Genomic DNA, 20098 nt, shown 5'->3' with positions numbered 1-20098 from the left:
GTATCGACTTATATAAGGAAGGAAGTAAGATGGCGGCGCGTGCACACGCTGCGGCCTCTCTCTGTCCCGAACGGTGTTTTGTTTTGTCGTTTAATGTGGGTTTGTCCGCCAGTTTTGTGTGTTCGTCTCGTCGTACCGGGTTGTGCTTCAAGTGCGGCGGGCTGGTTCTGCTCGACATCGGCGAAAGCGAGTTTTGTGGCGACCTGAACTTTGAAGCGGGGACATTAAAGGCGCTCGGTCTGCGCCGTCCTGGAGCGTCGCCGGACTCGCCTGCTATTCTTCCCCCGGTTGGGCGTCCGGGCCTGGCTGGCGGCCACCCCAGCTCGCCCGGCCGTGCCTTCCATTCTTCTGGCGGACGTTCGATCGCTGGACATCAACATGCCTGCTGAGTTCTGCGGACCGGACAGTGCGTAGCTGCTGTGCGTCTGGAGCGGATGGCGCGCTATCGGGCGGACCGGGCCATTGTACGAGGGGGAACATCGCGTGGAGGTGGACTGTGCGTCTACATCCGTGAAGAATGGTGCCGGGACTTTGTTGTGAGATGCCAGCACTGCTCGCCACTGGCGAAGTTTGTGATCTCCGGGCTGTTGGGGTCCTGAACTCTCTCCCCGTTGTTTTACTTGTGTGTTAATCGTGTGCTGTGTCTCGTCACCGTGGGATAGGGGGAACGGTATTTCGGTTTCTTTGTGTGTCCTAGCATGAAGGAATTGACAATAAAGCTGATTCTGATTCTGATTCTGATAACTTCAAAACTATTATGACCTCATCTATGGTGGCCAAACGTGCTAGCAGGCTATACGAGCAGTTCTCTGCAATGGATGATCTCAATTTCGCTAGCTAAACAACCGAAAATCCTTTCCTTCCTATTTTCTTTCCGTTTATAAGAATGGCTTGTCTGCAATCACTGAGGCCAAAGCTAATAAGAGCCAATCACAAAGCTATTTGGTCTTCAGCAGCACTTAACTCCATCTCCACCGACCCAGAAGAACAAAAGGCGGTGGGAGAGTCGAAGGGTGGGAGAGATCACCGGAGACAAACTCAATGCGAGAACGAAACAACAAAATGTCAAGGCGGGGAGGCATATCGAACCAACACTTTCATGGCTTTGCTGCTAAATATGCGCGAGAGTGTTATGATATTAAAACTCGAAGGGGTCCGGCACAAGCGGCAAAGTTTGAGCCCCCGGAGTGATTTTGCAATACAAATTTTGCTAGGAAGATATTTGCCATTACGGTTTGAAGCGATTTTGTCCAACCTGGTATTATAAAAAACTAAAATTATAATTCTGCCCTCTAGGACGACATACGTTAGCCAACCAAATTATTTCTCGTTGGGGAAACATTGCATTGTCATTTCGAGCACACCTCTGTGAAGAGACTGCTTATGCATACGTAATGAGAACTTGCTGCAAATGCATTACAGCTACAACAGCAAAATAAAAAATAAAAAAGGAGACAAAATAAACAGTCAGGTCAAAATCATAAATAATTTATGGACTAAAGCTTTATTAGCTTTATATGTATGTGGACATGGTAGTTGCTCGAAGACGTAGCGTGAGATATTGGTCTAAGTATGTAGTCACATGTTCTACCTCAGACAAAATGGCCGCCAACACACAAAAGCGTAAAAGCAATATCAGCGAAATGCTATTACTCGATGAATAAGAGTATTTAAGAGGCAATTTGGTTCATGATACCGGTTGACTTCTTGTTATTGTCAATTCAGACCTGAGTGAGGCTAAGCTGGACAGAGAATGGACGGAAAGCTTGATAGATGTGTTTGTCTCGTTTACAGGCGCTGTTTGCCTACTCTTTGCAGCCGTGGCTCCGCATGCCGACTCTAATCCTCAACGACGGAAGATGAGCACGTCATTAATTAAGACTTGCGGGCGGGGAAGCGTGGTTGTAATAGAGTTGCAAATCTCCGACATGCTGAGTCAAAGCCGGTTGATGTGAGGCAGCGCATGAATGTGCCAGAGGTCAAATGGGTCAAGGTGAGTGGGGTCCAGAAAATACCAAACCTAAAAGAGTCTTCAACTCTCTCTTGATAACATAAGATCAGATTTAATACTGTACAGGGAAGTTGTTTACAGACTATGTACGCAACAAGGTAGGTGCTGCTGTTTTGGTTAGCAATTGAATTGATGGAGAAATATGGTATAAGATAGCAAATAGTTGACCGGAATGCTAGCTGCGGTTAAAAACACCATCTTCATATAACATATGATCTTTAACAACGGATGGGAAATTTATATTGACTCCTCTATGCACGATAGGCGCTGCTGTTTTGGTTAGCAATGGAAATCGAATGGGCTGACTCGTCAATGGTGGTCTATTTGAGGGAGGCTTTTATTTTCAATCCAGTATTTGCTCATGAAACGAGAAGTAGACAATGCAGAGTGACTGATTCCATCACCTCATCCTTGGCATTCACCCTTGCCCCCTCCCTTACCGGACAAACACGCGTGCAGATATCCGCCATCGCCGTGATAAGGTGGAATGTGCGATGACAGGAGTTTGAAACCTACATAACAAACAATAAAATTCTAATTACCAGCCAGCGCAAACAATTTTCCCTGCTGTGACATTTGGACCGCAGAACCGTTCAATTATTCATCAGCATTCTCGCCTTGCTAGAAGAGAGGTAAAATAAAAAAAACGTAGAAAGCAGGAGGTGTAGGAGGGTACTGATGTCTTATTGCGGCTATAAAACCTGCGTGTGGACACATCTGAATCGCATAATCGAGCATTCGCGTCAGGCCTTGTTTCATATTTAGAGTGAAAATAAAAAAGCATTCACTAGTTACTGTGAAAAAACAAATCCAGTGTCATCCTGCGTGAATAAATCCCCAACCAGAGCGACACTCCTAATTTGGATCAGCGCCTAATTACAACTTTGTAGCCCCACCTCCTACTATTCATATGTTTTAAGATTCATGCATTATCCACATATAACTTTTTTTATAAGATTTCAAATACATTTTGGATGCATACCAAAACAAAATCTTTTCTTCCCATTTTTTACCTTCAAAAAAGCTTCTTCATGTAACTTGTTTGTAATCTTGCAAGCTAACATGGAAAAAACGTAAGTTGTTTTCAACGAGTTATTAAAAGTACACAAACATGTTTTGGTTAGCAACAAATCTACCTGATGTATTTATTTATAAAAAAAAAATATTAAACGAAATAATTAAACAAATTATTCATAAATTATTAGAGAATATTATCGTTTGAGGGAGGTGTTTATTTTCCTTCCGTGATCTGTTAAGAACAAGAATACGACTGGTTGTGGTCGTCTACAATCACGCGTTTGAAGATTTAACAGGAAATGATCACATAATCGCAGCTTTAAGGCAAAAGAAAAGCATACGGCGGTGGGAAAGTGGAGTCTTGGAGAAATCATGATATTGTAACGTCAGCCGGAGACTGCTTCATTGTGTATTCTCACCGGATGACCTGCATTCATCATCAAAATTCACCAGAGCCTGACGCGACTCGTGGCTGTGCAGATAAGAGGCTGGCAGCCACATTGAAGGTGTATTAACGTCAGCGAGGGGAAAAATATATATGTTGCCTTCTTGGACTGGAGACAGCTTCTTTTTTTTTTTTTTTTTTTGGGCTATCCTCCTTTTCCTCCCTTGTAATTAATCTGAAACAGGGACACAGACTGCTGCCTCGCGGATGCCGAAACAAGGCGTGTTTTTTTTTTCCCGTTCTTTAATAACCAGGAAAGTTAATAAGGAGTGGGTCATTTAAAATTCCATTATCAACGCAAAGTATAGGCAGCGGCAGTCACCTTTGCTCGGGCTCCACCAAATGTAAACGAGCAAATCTGCTGAAGGTTTTCAATCCATAGACTAATGTGTGTGCAAAGTGGGCGCATCCAGAAAGCCCAACGTGTGTGAAAAGACGGAACATTAACTACTTGATGCCACATTAGAAAATGGCGGCATCACGCTGACTGTCACAATTCAGTGTTTCAAAATGGCAGTGCTGATTTTTATGCCTGATTGTCTAGAGATAATACAAATAAGCAACATTTATTGGAAAATCAACACAAACTAGGCGCAACATGAACCCGTGCTTCACAGGCGGCCATTTTGAAAGTGACACAGTGTTGCCCTATAAAATAGAAACCTGGATCCTTACAACCGTTTTGTCCACACACTCTGAACTACCCTGCCCACAAAGTTATATTGTCTATTTTGGAGGTGACCTTTCCCTCTATCGGACAACTCGAGCGTGTACGTGTGGAAATGGAAAACACGTGAGGGCGGCAACAACGGAGCTAAAAGTAGTAGGTGGCGCAATTGGCAGCAGATTATCAAGTATGCTTTTAGAAACAGCTTGTTCCGGGTGACCCTCACAGTTCACGTAAGAATAGAAAAACGTGCGACCTCACATGGTCGACAGTAGCGCTAAGATTATAATATGAAATTGGGATCGGCTTCAGACCAGAGCAAGATGATTAAAGGGTAATGCAACATATCAAAACGGTGAATAATTGATTCATGAAACGCCGCATTAAAGATGCAGTCAATTTTTAAGCAGATCAGCTGTCAGTCAGTCATGAAGAAATGATATTTACTACACTAAGGCAATTTCCTTTTTTCAGTAGCCCTTACTTTTGATAGGGATGATGAGCTGCGGGACGACTGGCTGGATCTTAGGTCCGCCGTGCTCCAGCAGGTCATGGATGCCCTGGCGAGCGAAGAACTCATACGGGTGGGTCGTCTCGCACAACCCGTCAAAAAGCAGCGGTAGGAAGTGGTGGTAATCCAGTTTCTCGATCTCCACCTGACGGGCATATTTTAAAATGATCAAACGGTGAAACCACATTCAACACAATCGATCTTAGTTGCATATAAAAAATTGACAGATGCAAACACACGCGTGACATATGCGCACGCTCCAGCTGGGGCCCGCTGTTGGGGATCAGCACACAGAAACATGCGGCCTTGTGTGAGTTGACACGCTAACACCTGTTTACACCATTTTGCAAGACAGACAGAAAGGCGCACGGAATGCAACACAATCTGCCTTAATTAATGCCGTGAAGAGGGGAAAGTCAGCAAAATGAACTATTGCCGAAATATTTCATATATTTGTTGCGTGAAGAATGCAAACACACAATAAGGACAAGCGGCAACAGCTGCACCAAAGTCCTTGAACGCGGCACGAGGAAATAACCCTAAACGCGTCAGTTGGGCCGTACGGCGGCTTCAGTTACCGAGTGTGTATTTTTAACGCGGCTTCAGCTGTGGCCAAGAATCCCTGCGGCACAATTGTTGGGCGCGAGGGTTGGAGGTGGAAGGGCGGATGCTGTTTTTGATGTGATGAAAGGCTATCCCTCTGCTGCAAAAGCAAGTGGTCCCCCTTGAAGGCCCAGAGGACAGCTGAATGAGCTATGAGTAAACACACACACACACATGCACACGTACAAAAAACGAACACACACATATAGCCTGCAGGGTCACACTGCTCCTTGCTCGAATGTCACCCGGGCAATGACGCTTTCAAGTCATCGGGACTTCAAAAGCAGGGTGAGCAACATCGCCCAACCCTCCCTGTTCACCGTGAGGGTAAACACCAGAGATGACGGAAAGGAGCCAGGATGGAGAGATGGCAAGATGGCGACAATGGCTTATTGCTTTGAGGCAATTTGCTGGCCAACCTTGACCTTTCTCTGCGCTTGGTCAAGACTGTCACTGTGAGTCAGGATGAGAACAAAAGCAAACACGAGTCCACGGAGTAGAAGTAGCAAGATGACGAAGCGAAAGCTGCTCAGCGATGAACCCTCCATTTTCTTTTTTAAAACTGAAAATGTTTTAAAGTCCACATTAAAAAAAATGAATACATAAAAATGTCTTTTTGGAAGTGTTGGAACGGATTAATTGTATTTCTATTCATTTCAATGTGTAGTGTTGACTTGGTGTCGCAAATCTTTGGAGATGGAACAAATCCAACTTATAAATCCAGGTACCAATGTACACTTAAGGTATAGTTTCTCTCTAGAATTTAGTTTGAACTTGAAGACGAGCTAGAGCTAGGTAAAGCCTTTGCGCTATGGCGGCGAGCTGCTCATTTAACACTCACGGCGCGTTAACCGGCCTCACACTTTTAAGTCTCTGCTAGCATGTTGCAAAGCTGTCACGCTATGGGAATAATTGCTCAAGCGCCTTCTGAAGACACCTCCGGATCCGCCAATGCTCTTCATCCAAATCACATCAACAATCCACGCAGGGAGCATGCGCACATTGGAGTCGGCACGCGGACACCTTCGCGCGCTCTTAATCAGCAGCGCTTGACGGCCTCGTCTTGTATCCGCTATCGATCGTTCGCCCCAGGTTTGTTTGTCTTCACATGCCTGTGTGCATCTCCCATCGGAGTCCTGCGGGCGTCGGTGGAAGCGCTGCGGAGGTACTAGGTAGCGGCAATTAGCCATTGGACACACAAACACCTGCAAGTCCGCAGTGGTCAGAAGGCGCCACGCTTTCCGAGACGCGGGATGCCACTTTTAATACACAACGGCTGGACGGGATGGTGTACAGAGGCGTGTGCAAATGCGCGCGTGGGCGGGTGAAAATGCATCGCCTTGTCGCATACTTCTGCATGCATGTATGTGTGTGTGCGGCCATGCGATAAGCTGCCGGCTGCTTTGCCAGAGTGGGCGTGAATCACGTCTGTTAGCAAGGGAGGCTAGAAAAACATGAACAAGTACATGTGTGTTTGTATTTGGTTTACTGAGAAGTCACTGAGTGGATGCTAACTTCCGCTAACAACCCAGGCTAAATTTGGATCCTCCCCTATATTAATCTCATCTCTCAATATCATTTAAATCTGCTTTTTTTTCATTACTGTAATGTAAAAATTATTGTTAATTAAATTAAATTCAATTAAATTCTCTTTCCTCTCGCTATGACCGATGCTAAATGTTAAAAAGTTACTTCCAACATTATGATCGTGACTGTTTGACCCGGGAACTGTTTCATTCACTTTCCACGATTGCCTAGGAGGCAAAAAAACATATGAAATCCCAACCCTCATATGCAGCCATACACTGAAGTGTGCCACGAAAAGAGAAACGCATTGAAAGAAGCTAACAAAGGAGAAGCACTAAAAATAACAACCTCGACACCACGCGGATTCCCATCAGTCAGCCTGGTGTACTTGAGAAAACACCAATGAGCAACGCTGACACTTTTCAGAGTTCTCTTCCCAAGTGGGGACCTGTGAGAACTTGATACTGCTATCAATGTTTCTGTATATGTTTGACTCCCGCCGCTTGACGCCAGTTGGAGTCCTGATTTCAAGTCTTGGCGAGAACAGTGCAAGCTAACTTGATTTACAAAACTCATACCTGCATTTACACAAAATGTCCGACTAGGTAGTTTCACAGCTTCCGTGTAGTTTGTCCCATTACATAAACAAGACACATTTCAAAGTGTGTCTGTGAGTTTTCATCGTGCGGCACATAATCTGCGAAAACCCCGGTGACACGGGCTGATCGGAGTCTCGAGCGGGGTCCTGATGGTGACAGTGATTGAAAGGAGCGTAAACAAGAGGTGCTTTGGGGGAGCCTGAAAACAATGACTTGTCATGCTAGGAAGGGAAGTGGATGGATGGATGGAGGGATGGATAGGAAGGAAAGAACGACTGTTAAAAATCCTGCTCCAGATTCCAAGGTAAAGTACCTTAGTGATAGTCACATTACGCTCGAGCAAGTCACTAACGGTGGCCATCAAGGAGCCCATCGGAGTGATTAAAGAAGCCCCGCCCCCGATCTCAGGTTCCACTGATTACAGCTCAACAAGCAACACACGGGAAGAAGCGAAATCAAGTCAACCGGAGTTAGGCGTAATCAACATTTTCCCTTCCAATCAAGCCCTCGAATCACTCGCTCGAATCCGCGGCCTGCCATTGACAAGTCTGATTGATACGAGGGCTTTTGTTATCTAGCTTTGGGGGTCTTGGGGGAGCGTGACAACAAACAGAGACACCGTCGGCTTATCTGGTTTTTCTACATTTGTTACCGGCGAGCCGGACGACTTGCAACCTCGCAGGCTACGAGCGTAGCCCGCCTCACATTTATCATGCGGAAGAATTAAATGTGGAGTCGCCAAAGTACTTCCGCAGACAAAAGTCCCGGTGGACAAATGGTATTTTTTCCCTGTTAGCGATGGAAAAGGAAAATCTGTCATTGGTTGATTGTGACGAGCGGCGTTAGCTGTCGCGCGGATTTGTTTTCCTGCAGGGATGTGGTAATTAATGGCACGAGTGGCTCGGAGAGACTGGAACACAAACAGCCAAGAAGAAGGAGAAGAAAACAAAAATTAAATAAATAAATAAAAAACTGAATAAGAAGATGAAGACGACGAATATGAAAATGAAGCTGAAGAAATAAAATAGATGAAAGAACGGAAACAGATGAATTCAACTTCCACGATTATCAGTGGGAAGTGTACGGATTATATGAAATAAAAAATGGAAACACACTGCTGCTTTTCCAGCAAACAGCAGTTACGTCACCCGCCGCACACAATTGATAAATCTCACTGGCGCGGCTCAAAGCGTACAGAAAAATCATCGTAAAACGCTCAAACAAATGTGCTCATTTCCAACGTCGCGCGTGATGAATGAGCCCCGACCATTTTGTGCATGCGGCCCAAACAATAGCGACCAAGACAAATGCACGCTCTGTTTACGATAACGTGGCAGATTTTCTCAGGCTGGGCGGAAATTACAAGATCGGCGAGGTTGGGGAGGATGTTGAGGTGCAAGTCCAGGAGAAATGGATCACTCCCCACCCGAATGATACCCCATTGGAAATATGTCATTTTGCTAATACACGCATATCGGAAGCATTCAATCAATCCGAAAGGGAGTTTTCGGGCAAGCGGCGCTATTTTCGAGAGGGGCAGCGGCATCTGTGTCCAGCCCATAATGAGATGTTCTTGTTCCTGTGAGTGGATGAGTCTCATCCTGTGTTCTGGAGACCTGATCAAAGAGGGCTCGCTAGCCACAATTCACGGATGGAAGCGATGGATCCTTAAAATGGGCTTGGCTGTGAATAAAACAGAAGCTGGAGCTAATTTTCCATCTGTCGGTTTTCGAATACTGACAGAGCCGTAAAAAAGTACATGTGAAATGGACCCCCGCATCATCCATCCAGTGACAAGAATAAAAAAACGGATGACAGCTGCATTCATCATTTTTCCTTAAGACTTTGACAAACTAGATCTAAAAGCAAAAAAAAAAAAGCCTTTTGTTTCACATATCTGACTTCTGTCCGTGAAGGCCTTTTTTTTTTCCAGGAGATGAAAGGTAGCTTTACAAATGTCACAAGAACTAAAGCCTCATTCCAGACACATTTAAATTGAAAGATTCATGACTAGGCACCATATTGTGCGATCGTTAATCCAGAGCAAAGTAAAGTCTTTGCAACACATAAGGCGCCCGATCCACACGTGTCCTTCTGCGTCCATTTGCATCTCTCTGAAGCAAAATCTACATCCCGACATCCTCCCAGCAACGTCTGCTGTCAGTTCTCTGGCCTCCAATTCCGGAATAATGTGTTTGGCCGTGGGCCTCGCTTATGCTTCCTTTCCAAGTCGCAGTAAAAAAAAAAAGCTCGCCTCGCCTCGTTCCACTACCTGGCTCGGGTTCTTCATGTGTCAGCTTGAGCTCATTTGATGGAACACAACTCCATAGAGGAACGGCCACTCTTGTCAGCAAGACAAAGTGTCGTACGGAGACGTGTGTGCTACGTTCTTGGGAACGACATCAAAATCGCATTTAATCAACCATCACGATCCAGAAAGAGCAGCTAAACATCAAATGAACAAGTTCTCGTTGGTTTGTCGAATCAAGAAATTCCTCAAGTTCAACGGCAAAGACGCAAAACGTTCAATAAGATGATAGCGGAAACGTAGGATTGATATTTTTGGTGTATTCTGCTCAGTTTGACGCTAAATGTCAATTGCAATGCTTTGATGACATGGTGTTGACAGGAAGAGGAACCGATGCTATCAATTCCCAGCTCCGATTATAACGTGTATTTTTGTTTATGTGCCAGAACAATCGTACCCACGCGTCCGCAATGGAAAACTGGAGCGAGAACGAGCCGGGAAGCGAGCAGCCGAACAGATGTAATTACAAAAGGCAATACAAGCCGTGCGTCTCCCAGTCTGGCTGACCCACATGTAGGAAGTAAGTCAGCGCTTATCGCCGCGCTCCAGGATGGGCCTCGGCGTTCCCGAGCTCCTTTCAGACGCGACACTGGGAGGATGATTGCGCTGGAGCTGGTGCTTCGGGTTCAGAGTGGAGTAGGCAGCAAATTTGGAAATTGCCATCGCGGTGAGAAATCTCCGCTTGGAAGATTGGACATAGATGTGCCAGATCTTAGTTTCATTCGAACATGCAACTCGGATTGCTCGACTACCCCGGAATGGAATTTTAGCTTCTACCGTACGTGTGATGAGATCAAAATGTCTTTTGACTTGGTGAAGCAGCGTTTGGCTCCTGGCCCAAGCTTGCTTTTGTACTTTGAGTTCCAATTATCTGTCAACAATTGCAATGTTTGTGGTCACCAGGTGGCTCTTGTTTTGTGTAAGACCTCGTGCATGACGTAGCCAGAACATTTTGTCCTTGAAAATAAATAACAAACAATAAAAAATGCCATTGATGCGCTAGTGATTCACACATTCACAACAAGGTATGAAGCAGCCAAGCTAACCGTTAGAGAAAATTGCTGCCTAAGAAATTCTCCCATATCATTAAAATTATTATTTAACAATAACTGGATAAATCGATGATGTTTTATTTTATTTTATTAAAGTCAAAAGTTCCAATCAGCCTTCAAGGTATCAACATTGTTTCCATGTGCTGATCCAGCCGATATAAACACCAATTCGGCTGGAGGAGTAATCGGGATGAGGCGGGCGAAGAGAAAGGAAGGAGGATACACGGCGGCCTTTGAATGAATTATGGTTCGTATTATTTCTTCCCGCTTTCTCGACAGGGCCGTCTGTCATGGCCAGAAAGGGGCCGCGGAAAGTGGGCTAAGTGGTCATGGCCATTTTATTTCGTCTTTCCGAGCCGCTGGATGGATATTAGGATTTTACAGGCTATTACACATGGTAATTGCAACGCGTATAGAGTATTGGGTAATTTTCTTGTCTATTTTTTTTTTTTTTTTTTTAAATCTGCCGCTTCCTTTTCTATAAATACACATTTACAGTATGATGGTGTCATCTTTCAAAGGTTGTTTGTGGCATTTGTGGGAATTTAATAACAGCACTTGAGGTATTGCGTGGCTTAAACGCAGCTTTGCCTCTTTCCATGTTCATCCAAGCCAATTTAAGATGTGAGGCAGGTGAGGGAGAGGGCATAACACTTGCTCGGATATTAGAGCGCGCTCTAAAAAGCGATGGATGTCAGTGGGGGACCGGTTGTAAAATAAAAGTCATTCAGCTCATGTCTTGTAAAAAGTCTTCTGAGCTTAATTGCTTGCTTTGGTATGTAACGGGAAAAATGTCACGTTTCCGCAAATTAATTAAATTCTAAATGCGACACAATTATGGTGGGAAGAGATTGTTAGACTCTGATTAGATCATTCTTATTTTTTATTCTAATGAGTAGATTTTAATAGTAATTCTTAGGTCAAATAAATTGCTTTCTTGACATCTACTTAATTCTGCTGAGAACACAATCCACAGTTACATTGCGTTAATTAAAACCGCATTGAAATCATTAATGATAATTCGGGGGTCTGTCGATTTAATAACAATCATTGTGCCCGATTAATCACCATTTGTTGAGGGTTTAGGAATGTCAAGTTTCCACTACTACAAGGTAGGAACAGACTCCCTTGTAATAGTAGATTTTAAGAGTTTACAAATTTTTGGGTTAAAAAAAAAACAATTGGGGAAAGAAATGAAGAATGTCAAGTCAACAGTCCTACTAGAATCTGATGAGAACCGATTCCACTGTTTACTTTGGTACAATTTTTGCACAAATTAGAACTAAAAAAAAAAAAAATTATATTTAAGATGTATTTTTTTAGCTAGTAGATTTCAATTTAAATTATTAGGGAAAAGGACCAATTATAAAATGATGACGGAGGCCGCGCAACACCGCAATTCATCAACATGATTTAGCATTATCAGAAACCATCCTCAGCACAGAGAAAGGGCAGTGGAGGTGCTTAAAAGAAGAAAAACTCAAGTTCAGCACTTTCCCAAAACTTTTAAAATCTTGGCTTGCACACTGCAGAAGCAAAACTTTGAAATTGTCCCATAATGAACAACTAATAAAAACATTTTATTCAAGTGTAAGGCTATGCTTCCACTAGTATTAATTTTAAAATATATTTGACCGGAAAAAAAATGGAAATCCACACCTAAGCCTTATTAAAAAACAAAGTCATTATATTTGTGCTGCTAAACACGTATAAAAGTTGTTTATACGATCGGCAATAAAACTTTTTGTTTTATTGAAGAAAACTTGTCTGTTGTCATTGGATGATTAAGGCCAATGACAACTGGAAAACAATCATCTTATATAACACGGCGGCCCAAAATACAGCCCCCCCAAGTGCGCCGCATCTCCAGCCAGGTTCTTATTACGCGGGCTTGATCCCATCGCCTTCATCCATTATTAACTGGCCAATGCAGCGAGGGCCATGTAGGCCACTTTACAACAGTTTAAAAATTTACTCACTACAACACTAGAAAATTCCGAGCTAATTTGGTCGGCGCGTTAACGGCGGAAAGGTGAATCTCAGGCGGATTTCAAATCACGTAAGGGCATTAAATAGGTCAAAAAATGGAGTACAGGAGATCTCGAACCCAAACGTTTTAACTCCAAAGATGAAATGTCCCTCTTAAAGGTCATGACCCAGGTCCTGACCCGAGGTGCCCTTTTTTAATTATATCCCCATTTCCACCAATCGGGTCAAGTGTTCTAGCGCAGCGGTCCGCCAGAAACCAGTCCCCTCTGACCTTGACCTTTTTCTAGAGCTAATAGAATTACACCGCAACTAAAAGGCAATGAAATGAAACGCATACATGGAAGACAAAACAGGCGAATGAGGACACGGGGGTACCATTGCCATAAAGGCCCTGAAGGTAAACACATGTTCCCGCCGTGTGTGTGTGGTGACAGGGTGAAAAAAAAGGCCATGGGCAAAGGAGTCAAACAGGCAATGCAGGCTCACTTGAGAATGTTTTGTTAATTCCGCTTCGTTATAATTAGCTCTCCTGCTAGAGTATGGCAAGGCCAGAGGGAACATGGGGGGGTGAAGATGGGAGGGGGGGTATTGGCAGACTGTAAGAGACTATTAGATTGGCCTGGCGACTGACGTCTTCGACCAGCAGCTGGGTCCCGCCACGCCCCCACCACACCCCTCCCCCTTCTAAAACGCCACAAGGTAGAACATGAATTCATATACACCCCAGTGCCGGTTATTATCTCCCATTCTCTGCATTTGTTTGTAATTTATTTTTTTATTTCTCATCTGCCCTCAGTCTAGTTTTAATTAAATCATCCCTTTTTTCCTCTTTCGCTCGACTTTAAAAAAAACAAAAAAAAACACAATAACAAAAGGTGCAATTTTAAAATACTTGTGACTTTCTCGCTCTACGCACACGCATGCAAAAAGCAATTTATTGGACTCGTCTGTCAATCAACAATTTTGTTTTGCTTTCCTGCCAGTGTTTGTGGCTTCTGTGTGAGTAAAATTTGAACTTTGTTTAAGTCAACACCAACTAGTATTTTAACAATAATACCTACCAAATACATAATAACTGCTAATAATATTTGTCTGCTCTAATACAGAATTACATGGCTTGGTAAAAAGTCTAGGTGACAATCACAAGAAAATCAACCTCAAATTATCTTTCCGCATTGAAATGAATCGAAATGGCGTGAATCTGTTCCAGGCTTCACGCAACAATGGAAAAACTCCATAATACTATACTTCATAAAAACATAACGTAATCACATAATTAAATAGAATTAAACTTGTAAGTTTGGTGGCTTCTTGTCGACGACCTCAACATTTTTTATCTGCCTTTAGTAGTATAATGGAGCAGTTTCACAAGGGCCTTTGGGCGCTAAAAACGGAGGTCGCGTTCAACATTAGAAGTTCGTCTGTCCGAGCAGGTACGTGAAGAAATGTGCCGCCGCGAGTTACAAGGTTGCGCTGGAGCAATAAAAGCTGTTTTATATCAGAACAATCCTTGTGAGGACTTTGCATGTGGCAGTCAGAAATAGGTTAGCCTCCACGCTACACCAAGCTTTTGAGAATTGTCACACTCCAAAGACTTTTTGGAGTGACCTCGCTACTCCACTTCCTTTTGTTGATGTCGGCGACTCGCTCTCCTCGTGATTGACTCATCCACTCAGATACACTTGCTTTTGCCGTGGCTGGAAGAGGACAATTAAAAAAAAGGTCAAAACCACGGCAAAGCTGACAAGCCTGTCGCTTCAAGTGCTCGGTAATTGGCTGGTGAGCGGCGCGTTAATGTGTCGCCGCTGTGGGTGAAGCTACCTGCAAATGGAGATAGGAACCCTGTCTGGTCTCCTGGTGGGAATTTTTTTACGCTAAGCTATACTTCTCCGAGCGCCTCTCGCCCAAACATCGTTAACCGACCCTTCCAGCGAACTGCGGGGAATTTCTCCCGACATGGCGGCAAAGCGATTCCCTGGCCGAAGCTGCGTTTTCCCGCAGCCCGAGGACAGGCTACCCGCCTTTCGTCGAGCCTTTTGATCTGCTAACTTTGATCGCACGCCGCGTAGATGCCGCCAATCAATTCGCAATGCAAGCGTGCCCCAAGTACAGAGTATGTTTTTCATATTTAGTTTCCTAAAACACAAGGCCCTAGCTTTGAAGGAAGGATGGAAGGAAATACTTTTTTGCACTACAGAGAAAAGTCGCTTAAGAACTAGAAAAAGTTCTTGGGGAGGAAAAGCGAGGCTCGCAAAAACAACGACAACGAAGTGTCCACATTTAGGGTCTTATTGCATCACCAACGGCGGGGGGGGGCTTTGAGCCGCTGAGGCGAAGCCTCCGGGCTCATTATTCAAATTTCAGCTAATGTCGGATACCAAATATAGAAGTGGTGAATTTGCCGGTCTCACGCACAAACTCGCAGTCGGACCGGGAGTATCGGAAGGCAACGAAAGCTCAAGGCAACTAATTGGCTCCCCTTTTCTTTTCTTTGTGCTCCAAAAAAAAGGACGACTGATCCGATCTGAAAAAGGCCCGACTGGACGCACTGCAGTCGGCACTTCAAGCAAATACAAAGAACCTTCGCTGTAGAAAATCAAAAGACAAGTCTCAAGTGTGTGTGTGTGTGACAGAATGAGGATGAGTTGAAGAGCACAGTCGTAGCGCAATCTGTGAAGGACGTCTACTGTCTGATGTGTGACGCTGGGTGGGGGGGCTGACACCCCCTCTTGCCCCCCCCTGCCACCGCCACTGTAAAAACTGATTGAGGAACACATCACTTAGAGCTGAGAGCATATTCGCAGCACTCTACTTCATTGTGAGGGTGTGTGTGTGCCTTTTAGGAGGGATGCAGTGTCTCCCGCCGTGAAACTGCTAGCCTTGATTATAAAAGAGCAGTGGCGCACTTCTTCTTTTATTCCTCCATCCATACCGCAAAGCCAATTTGCTAATGGATGCAGCAATCCTTGTGATTTATTGTTGTCTGTGGTACGCTTTAACTAAAACGCGCTGAATGATTTAAGTTTACAGGCTAAATTTACACTTGAAAGCCGGCCCACTCCGGAGAGAGCGCATTAGGAATATGCAAACTTGATTAGGCCGAGTATCTATTTAGTGGCGTTGAATCATGGCGGGAGCACTCGGACCGATATTGAAAAACGGTATAGATTTTTGTTATGTGTGTCTGCGTGCGGCTAGGTGCTCCCTGTCTATTTGTGGTTTCACTTTGTGAAATGAAAATGGAAAGCGTTTGTTGCTGGTGAACTTAGCGAAAGGTTAAAATGACTTATTAAAAGAAGGACGAATCAAGGTTACGAATGGAATGCATTGTTAGCATTATTTTAGCGGCTGCGTCAAGAGATGCTAGCTCAGGTATAATCACGTGTCATTAATTAATTTTCTTAAATGTTAAATATTAAACAAAATATGAAGTTAAATTGATTTAAAAACTACTCTAATGTAATATTAAGAACCTCAAACTTCAAAGTCAAAATTCAGGGCCAAACAAATTTGTAGTGTAATTGATCACCCAAGCACTTCATTGCGGCGTTAAAGATGCTAGCGTCAATTTCAGGTTAGCTTAGCAATTAGCATGGCTTCTCTGTTTTTTCTTGTCATTCCTTCCTGAGTTGTCATCAATTTAACTTATTCGATTCCAAATAAAAGTTCAAAATGTTCCGAATTTGAGATTTTACGACAAGTTGATTTTCTATAGGAACCATTTTGTTTACAAATAAGACCAAGGAAGTCAACCAGTCCATACCACACAATATTTTTTGTGTGTATATTCAGTATCATTTCCATGCATCCATCATGATTTTGCTCGACCTGATAGTGAGGTATGCCAGGTTCATTTTTACACACCCACTTGTGTTCCCAAGCCAAAACTGAAGGGTCAAAGCAACTTTGCTCATTTAAATTGGCGTTTGTCCCTGCCCGCTTTACTTTACTGGCGCTCGGCCGGCACGGGCGATCAAACAAGAACTGAAACAAGTGACTCCCTTCCTTTCCCCCTTTTAGCCGCACCATGTTGAAAAGCTTCATTAAAGCTGAAGACACAACATGGGAAGCAATTTCCCATGCTTTTCCTGGGGGGGGAGGGGGGCGTTATTGTTGGAAATAGGGGGCAGAAAAGTCTGTCGAGGCTTCATTTGGATGAGATATCATACAGAGCTGCACCTTGCACCTGTGCGGTGTGTGCCAGGGCTAATGGCGGGGTGACCTGCAATGGAGCTCTCTGGGAGCCATTTAAAAGGCGGGGGGTGCTGGAGGGGGGGGGGGGGGGCAGAAAGAGAGGATGGGCAGCAGGAAAAAGATAAAGAGAGGTAAGATGGGAGGAAGAAAGAAACGTCTGGCAGTAATTGTTCTTGCAGTGATAAATGGTGTCCCATTGTACAGTGGCTCTCCGTGTCCTTGGGAGGCAAAGGGATGACGAGGAGGAGGGGGAGATGGGGGGGCAAGCAAAGTAGCATTTAACACTGGCTCCAAACTGTCAACTTTTTCGCCAATGTTTATAGCACAAAAAAACGATGTAAAGACATTTGTTAAATGAGCGTTAAAAATATGTTTGGGGACACAATGTCGTTTCTGCACGTCTTTGTGTGTTGTAGGAGAGGGAAGCGGCGTAGTAGCGAGTGGAGTATAGTGCGGCGACGGCTGCTGCGGCTGCCCTTGGGGATGCGCTTGACAGCAAAGACACCTATCATAACGCTGCAGTAATATTCGCTTGACAACACACTCGCAGAACACTTTGTGCCCCCGGGGGACACCGTTTGTTGCCATTCCACAAGGGAGAAAGACTTTTATCGCTTAATGTATCTTTCTTTTTTTTTTTGACTCCACATTCCAGATGTGACATTTGTTTAGGTTGATGTGTTGAGCTAATGTGGTTTAAATGCTTTGTTAATTATAGAACAGGATGACAGGAGATGGCAAGGTCAGTTAATGCTAATAAGTTGAAACAGTAACAAGCATTTTCATACAGTGAGCAGTCATACAAGACATAATGATTTTCTTTTTCATTAATTAATGCAATGACAATGGGTAGAAATAAATAAGTATTGAAATTGAAGATGATATCAGTTTGAAACTGATGGATAGCTGCAATTGAAATTTATCCAGGGGCACAGCTAGACATTTTTCAGTGGGGTGGCCACGTTTACAAAACGTCTTACTGAACCAACAATTCATTTTCTATAGATTAATCAATAATGAAGTGATAGACAGACGGAAAAAAACATTTTATAATCTATCCATTCATTTTCTATAGTGCATAGCTAGATAGCATAGGTAGCTAGCTAGATACCAACAGTGCCTCACATACATCATGTTGGTATCAAGTCATCATGTAAACAGTTTCCCACAACTGTTCCTCCGCCCGAGCCATGTAAGGTGTCTTAACATGCACACGTTCCAGCACGACAACATCCCTTATTTAAGAAGCACATTAATTAATTAGTTGGCATTCATGTCAGTTACGATAATTGGCAGTTGAGTCACAGCAGGGGGCAAAAGAAAATAAAAAAAATTAAAAGACGACGTGCGATAACAAGGATGAGTGTCACGGGGGAAAAAAAAACCTTAAAAGACTGCATTTAATTCCATTCACAGTCATTTTGTTAATAAATCGATACTAATGTAATTAATTTCATCTAGAGTGAGGCGAGCGTGGAGCGAACAAATGAGTAACAGTGTGAGAAGACGACTTTTTTTTTGCTACACGCACAGACACTGTTTGGTAAATGTTCAACACTTCCTGTTTTTACAACAGCACATTCAATTGATCCCATAACCTCCCCCCGCCCCTAGCCTTGGGAGGCAGAAAGCAGGTGGTTGAAAGAAAAAGGTTAGACTCATTATACAGATTAAACCTGTAAATGCCCTGTCATTGGCGTAATCGATGTGCCACTCCATTGCGCTGACTTATTGATCAGTCTCGTCTGGGGGGTCGGAAACAGTGCATCATTATAGCTTCGCCAGTGGAGACTGACTTTCCATTCAGAGGCTGGCTCCTACCTCAACCTGGTGGGCGGGTGAAGGATTCAAAGTAAGGGGGGGGACACAGCGAGGAGCCAAATTAGCTTTAATGCGCTTGGCAGTTTGGGTGGAATACACAAAATAAATGGCTGGAACGTCTCGGTCCGAATTCGGTAACGGTACGGGGGACAGAGAAGGTTATCGGACATCATTTTAATCCCCGGGTTTTTAAGCTTACCTTATTTTACAAATCCTACACTTTCTTTTGCATGTTATTTTATTTCTTTCAGATTAAACGCTTGGCTGCCGTGAAAGAAATCCATTTCATCTAAACAGGACACACCTACCCATCAATATAAAAGGAAGCCAATTTGCGGTTGGAAAATAACGCCGCCGCCCTCTGTCCTTGCGACACGAGTCTGACAGCGGAGGTGCCAGGTGCACTTTTTGGATTAAGAGAATAATTGGATTGAGAAAATACGGAAGTGCGATTGGCCGAGTTGGAACGCGCAGCTGCACACTTCAGGGAATCTTTGATTATGATTAAGGCCGATTTCGTTGTTGCGCCACGTCGAAACGATTCGCCTCGATTGAACTGTCTTGAACAACTTCTTTGCGTGCCCACCTTTGGCAGGGAGATGTGAAAAAATAGTTAAGACTCGAGTGCTGCCTTGGGGGGGGGGGGGTGTCCATTGTGACAAAAGGTGAAGGCATGAGGCAAAAATGAACGGAATCTGAAGGGGAAAATCTTTCATGCAAGGCAGCTCTCATTTCAACGTGACACACCTTCCCAGAGGCACAGTATTCTCCATCCATCTACTTCGCTGCTCTGCTCACAACAACAGGAAAGTAAGAAAAAAAAAATCGACAAGGCCCCTTCAAGTCTGAGAAATACGTCAGCGGTAAATAGCACTTGAAGGTGAGGGGCACTGGGCTGTGGTATTTTCCACAGGGGTGACACTTTTAGATTGCTCAACCTGCTCCTGATTTATCAACTAATTTGGAGGAAGTATGCTACAGCAAGAAAACATTTCTGAAAGCTGATAGGAGCTTTGATTAGATACTGCATCACCGCTTGTCTCTCACTAGCGATTGACTGGTGACTAAACCCGGGTGGGCTGGGTCGGGTTTAGTTTTCCTCTGAACCGCGTAACTGGATGAACTGTCAGCTTCACTGGCTGTTCCGAAACACGTCATCTCATAGGACTGCAAAATAGCTGAGGTCTTCGCAGGCGCAAAATATCTTTGGCAACGACAGGCCCCGGTTGGCAGCAGAAAGTATTTTAACACCTGACACGACTAAACTTAATTTGACCCGTTGCCAAAGCGATGGACTAACCTTGGGAGAGATATTGCAAGCTTATCATCACCCCCCCCCCCCAAAAAAAAGAAG

At 44.1% G+C, this 20098-nt stretch overlaps 1 protein-coding gene across 2 annotated transcripts in view; it reads right to left on the bottom strand.

Moving 5' to 3' along the window:
• pacrg (PARK2 co-regulated) overlaps positions 1–20098 on the bottom strand; it is a 111007-nt gene that overhangs the window by 28337 nt on the left and 62572 nt on the right. For both annotated transcript variants that reach the window (XM_037242249.1, XM_037242248.1), the window contains one exon: positions 4625–4796. In XM_037242249.1, the coding sequence (XP_037098144.1) occupies positions 4625–4796 (172 nt within the window). The remainder of the gene's footprint in view (positions 1–4624; positions 4797–20098) is intronic.

The sequence above is a fragment of the Syngnathus acus genome, chromosome 22 (assembly GCF_901709675.1).
Source record: "Syngnathus acus chromosome 22, fSynAcu1.2, whole genome shotgun sequence".
NCBI lineage: Eukaryota > Metazoa > Chordata > Actinopteri > Syngnathiformes > Syngnathidae > Syngnathus > Syngnathus acus.
This window is presented reverse-complemented; position numbering and strand designations above follow the sequence as displayed.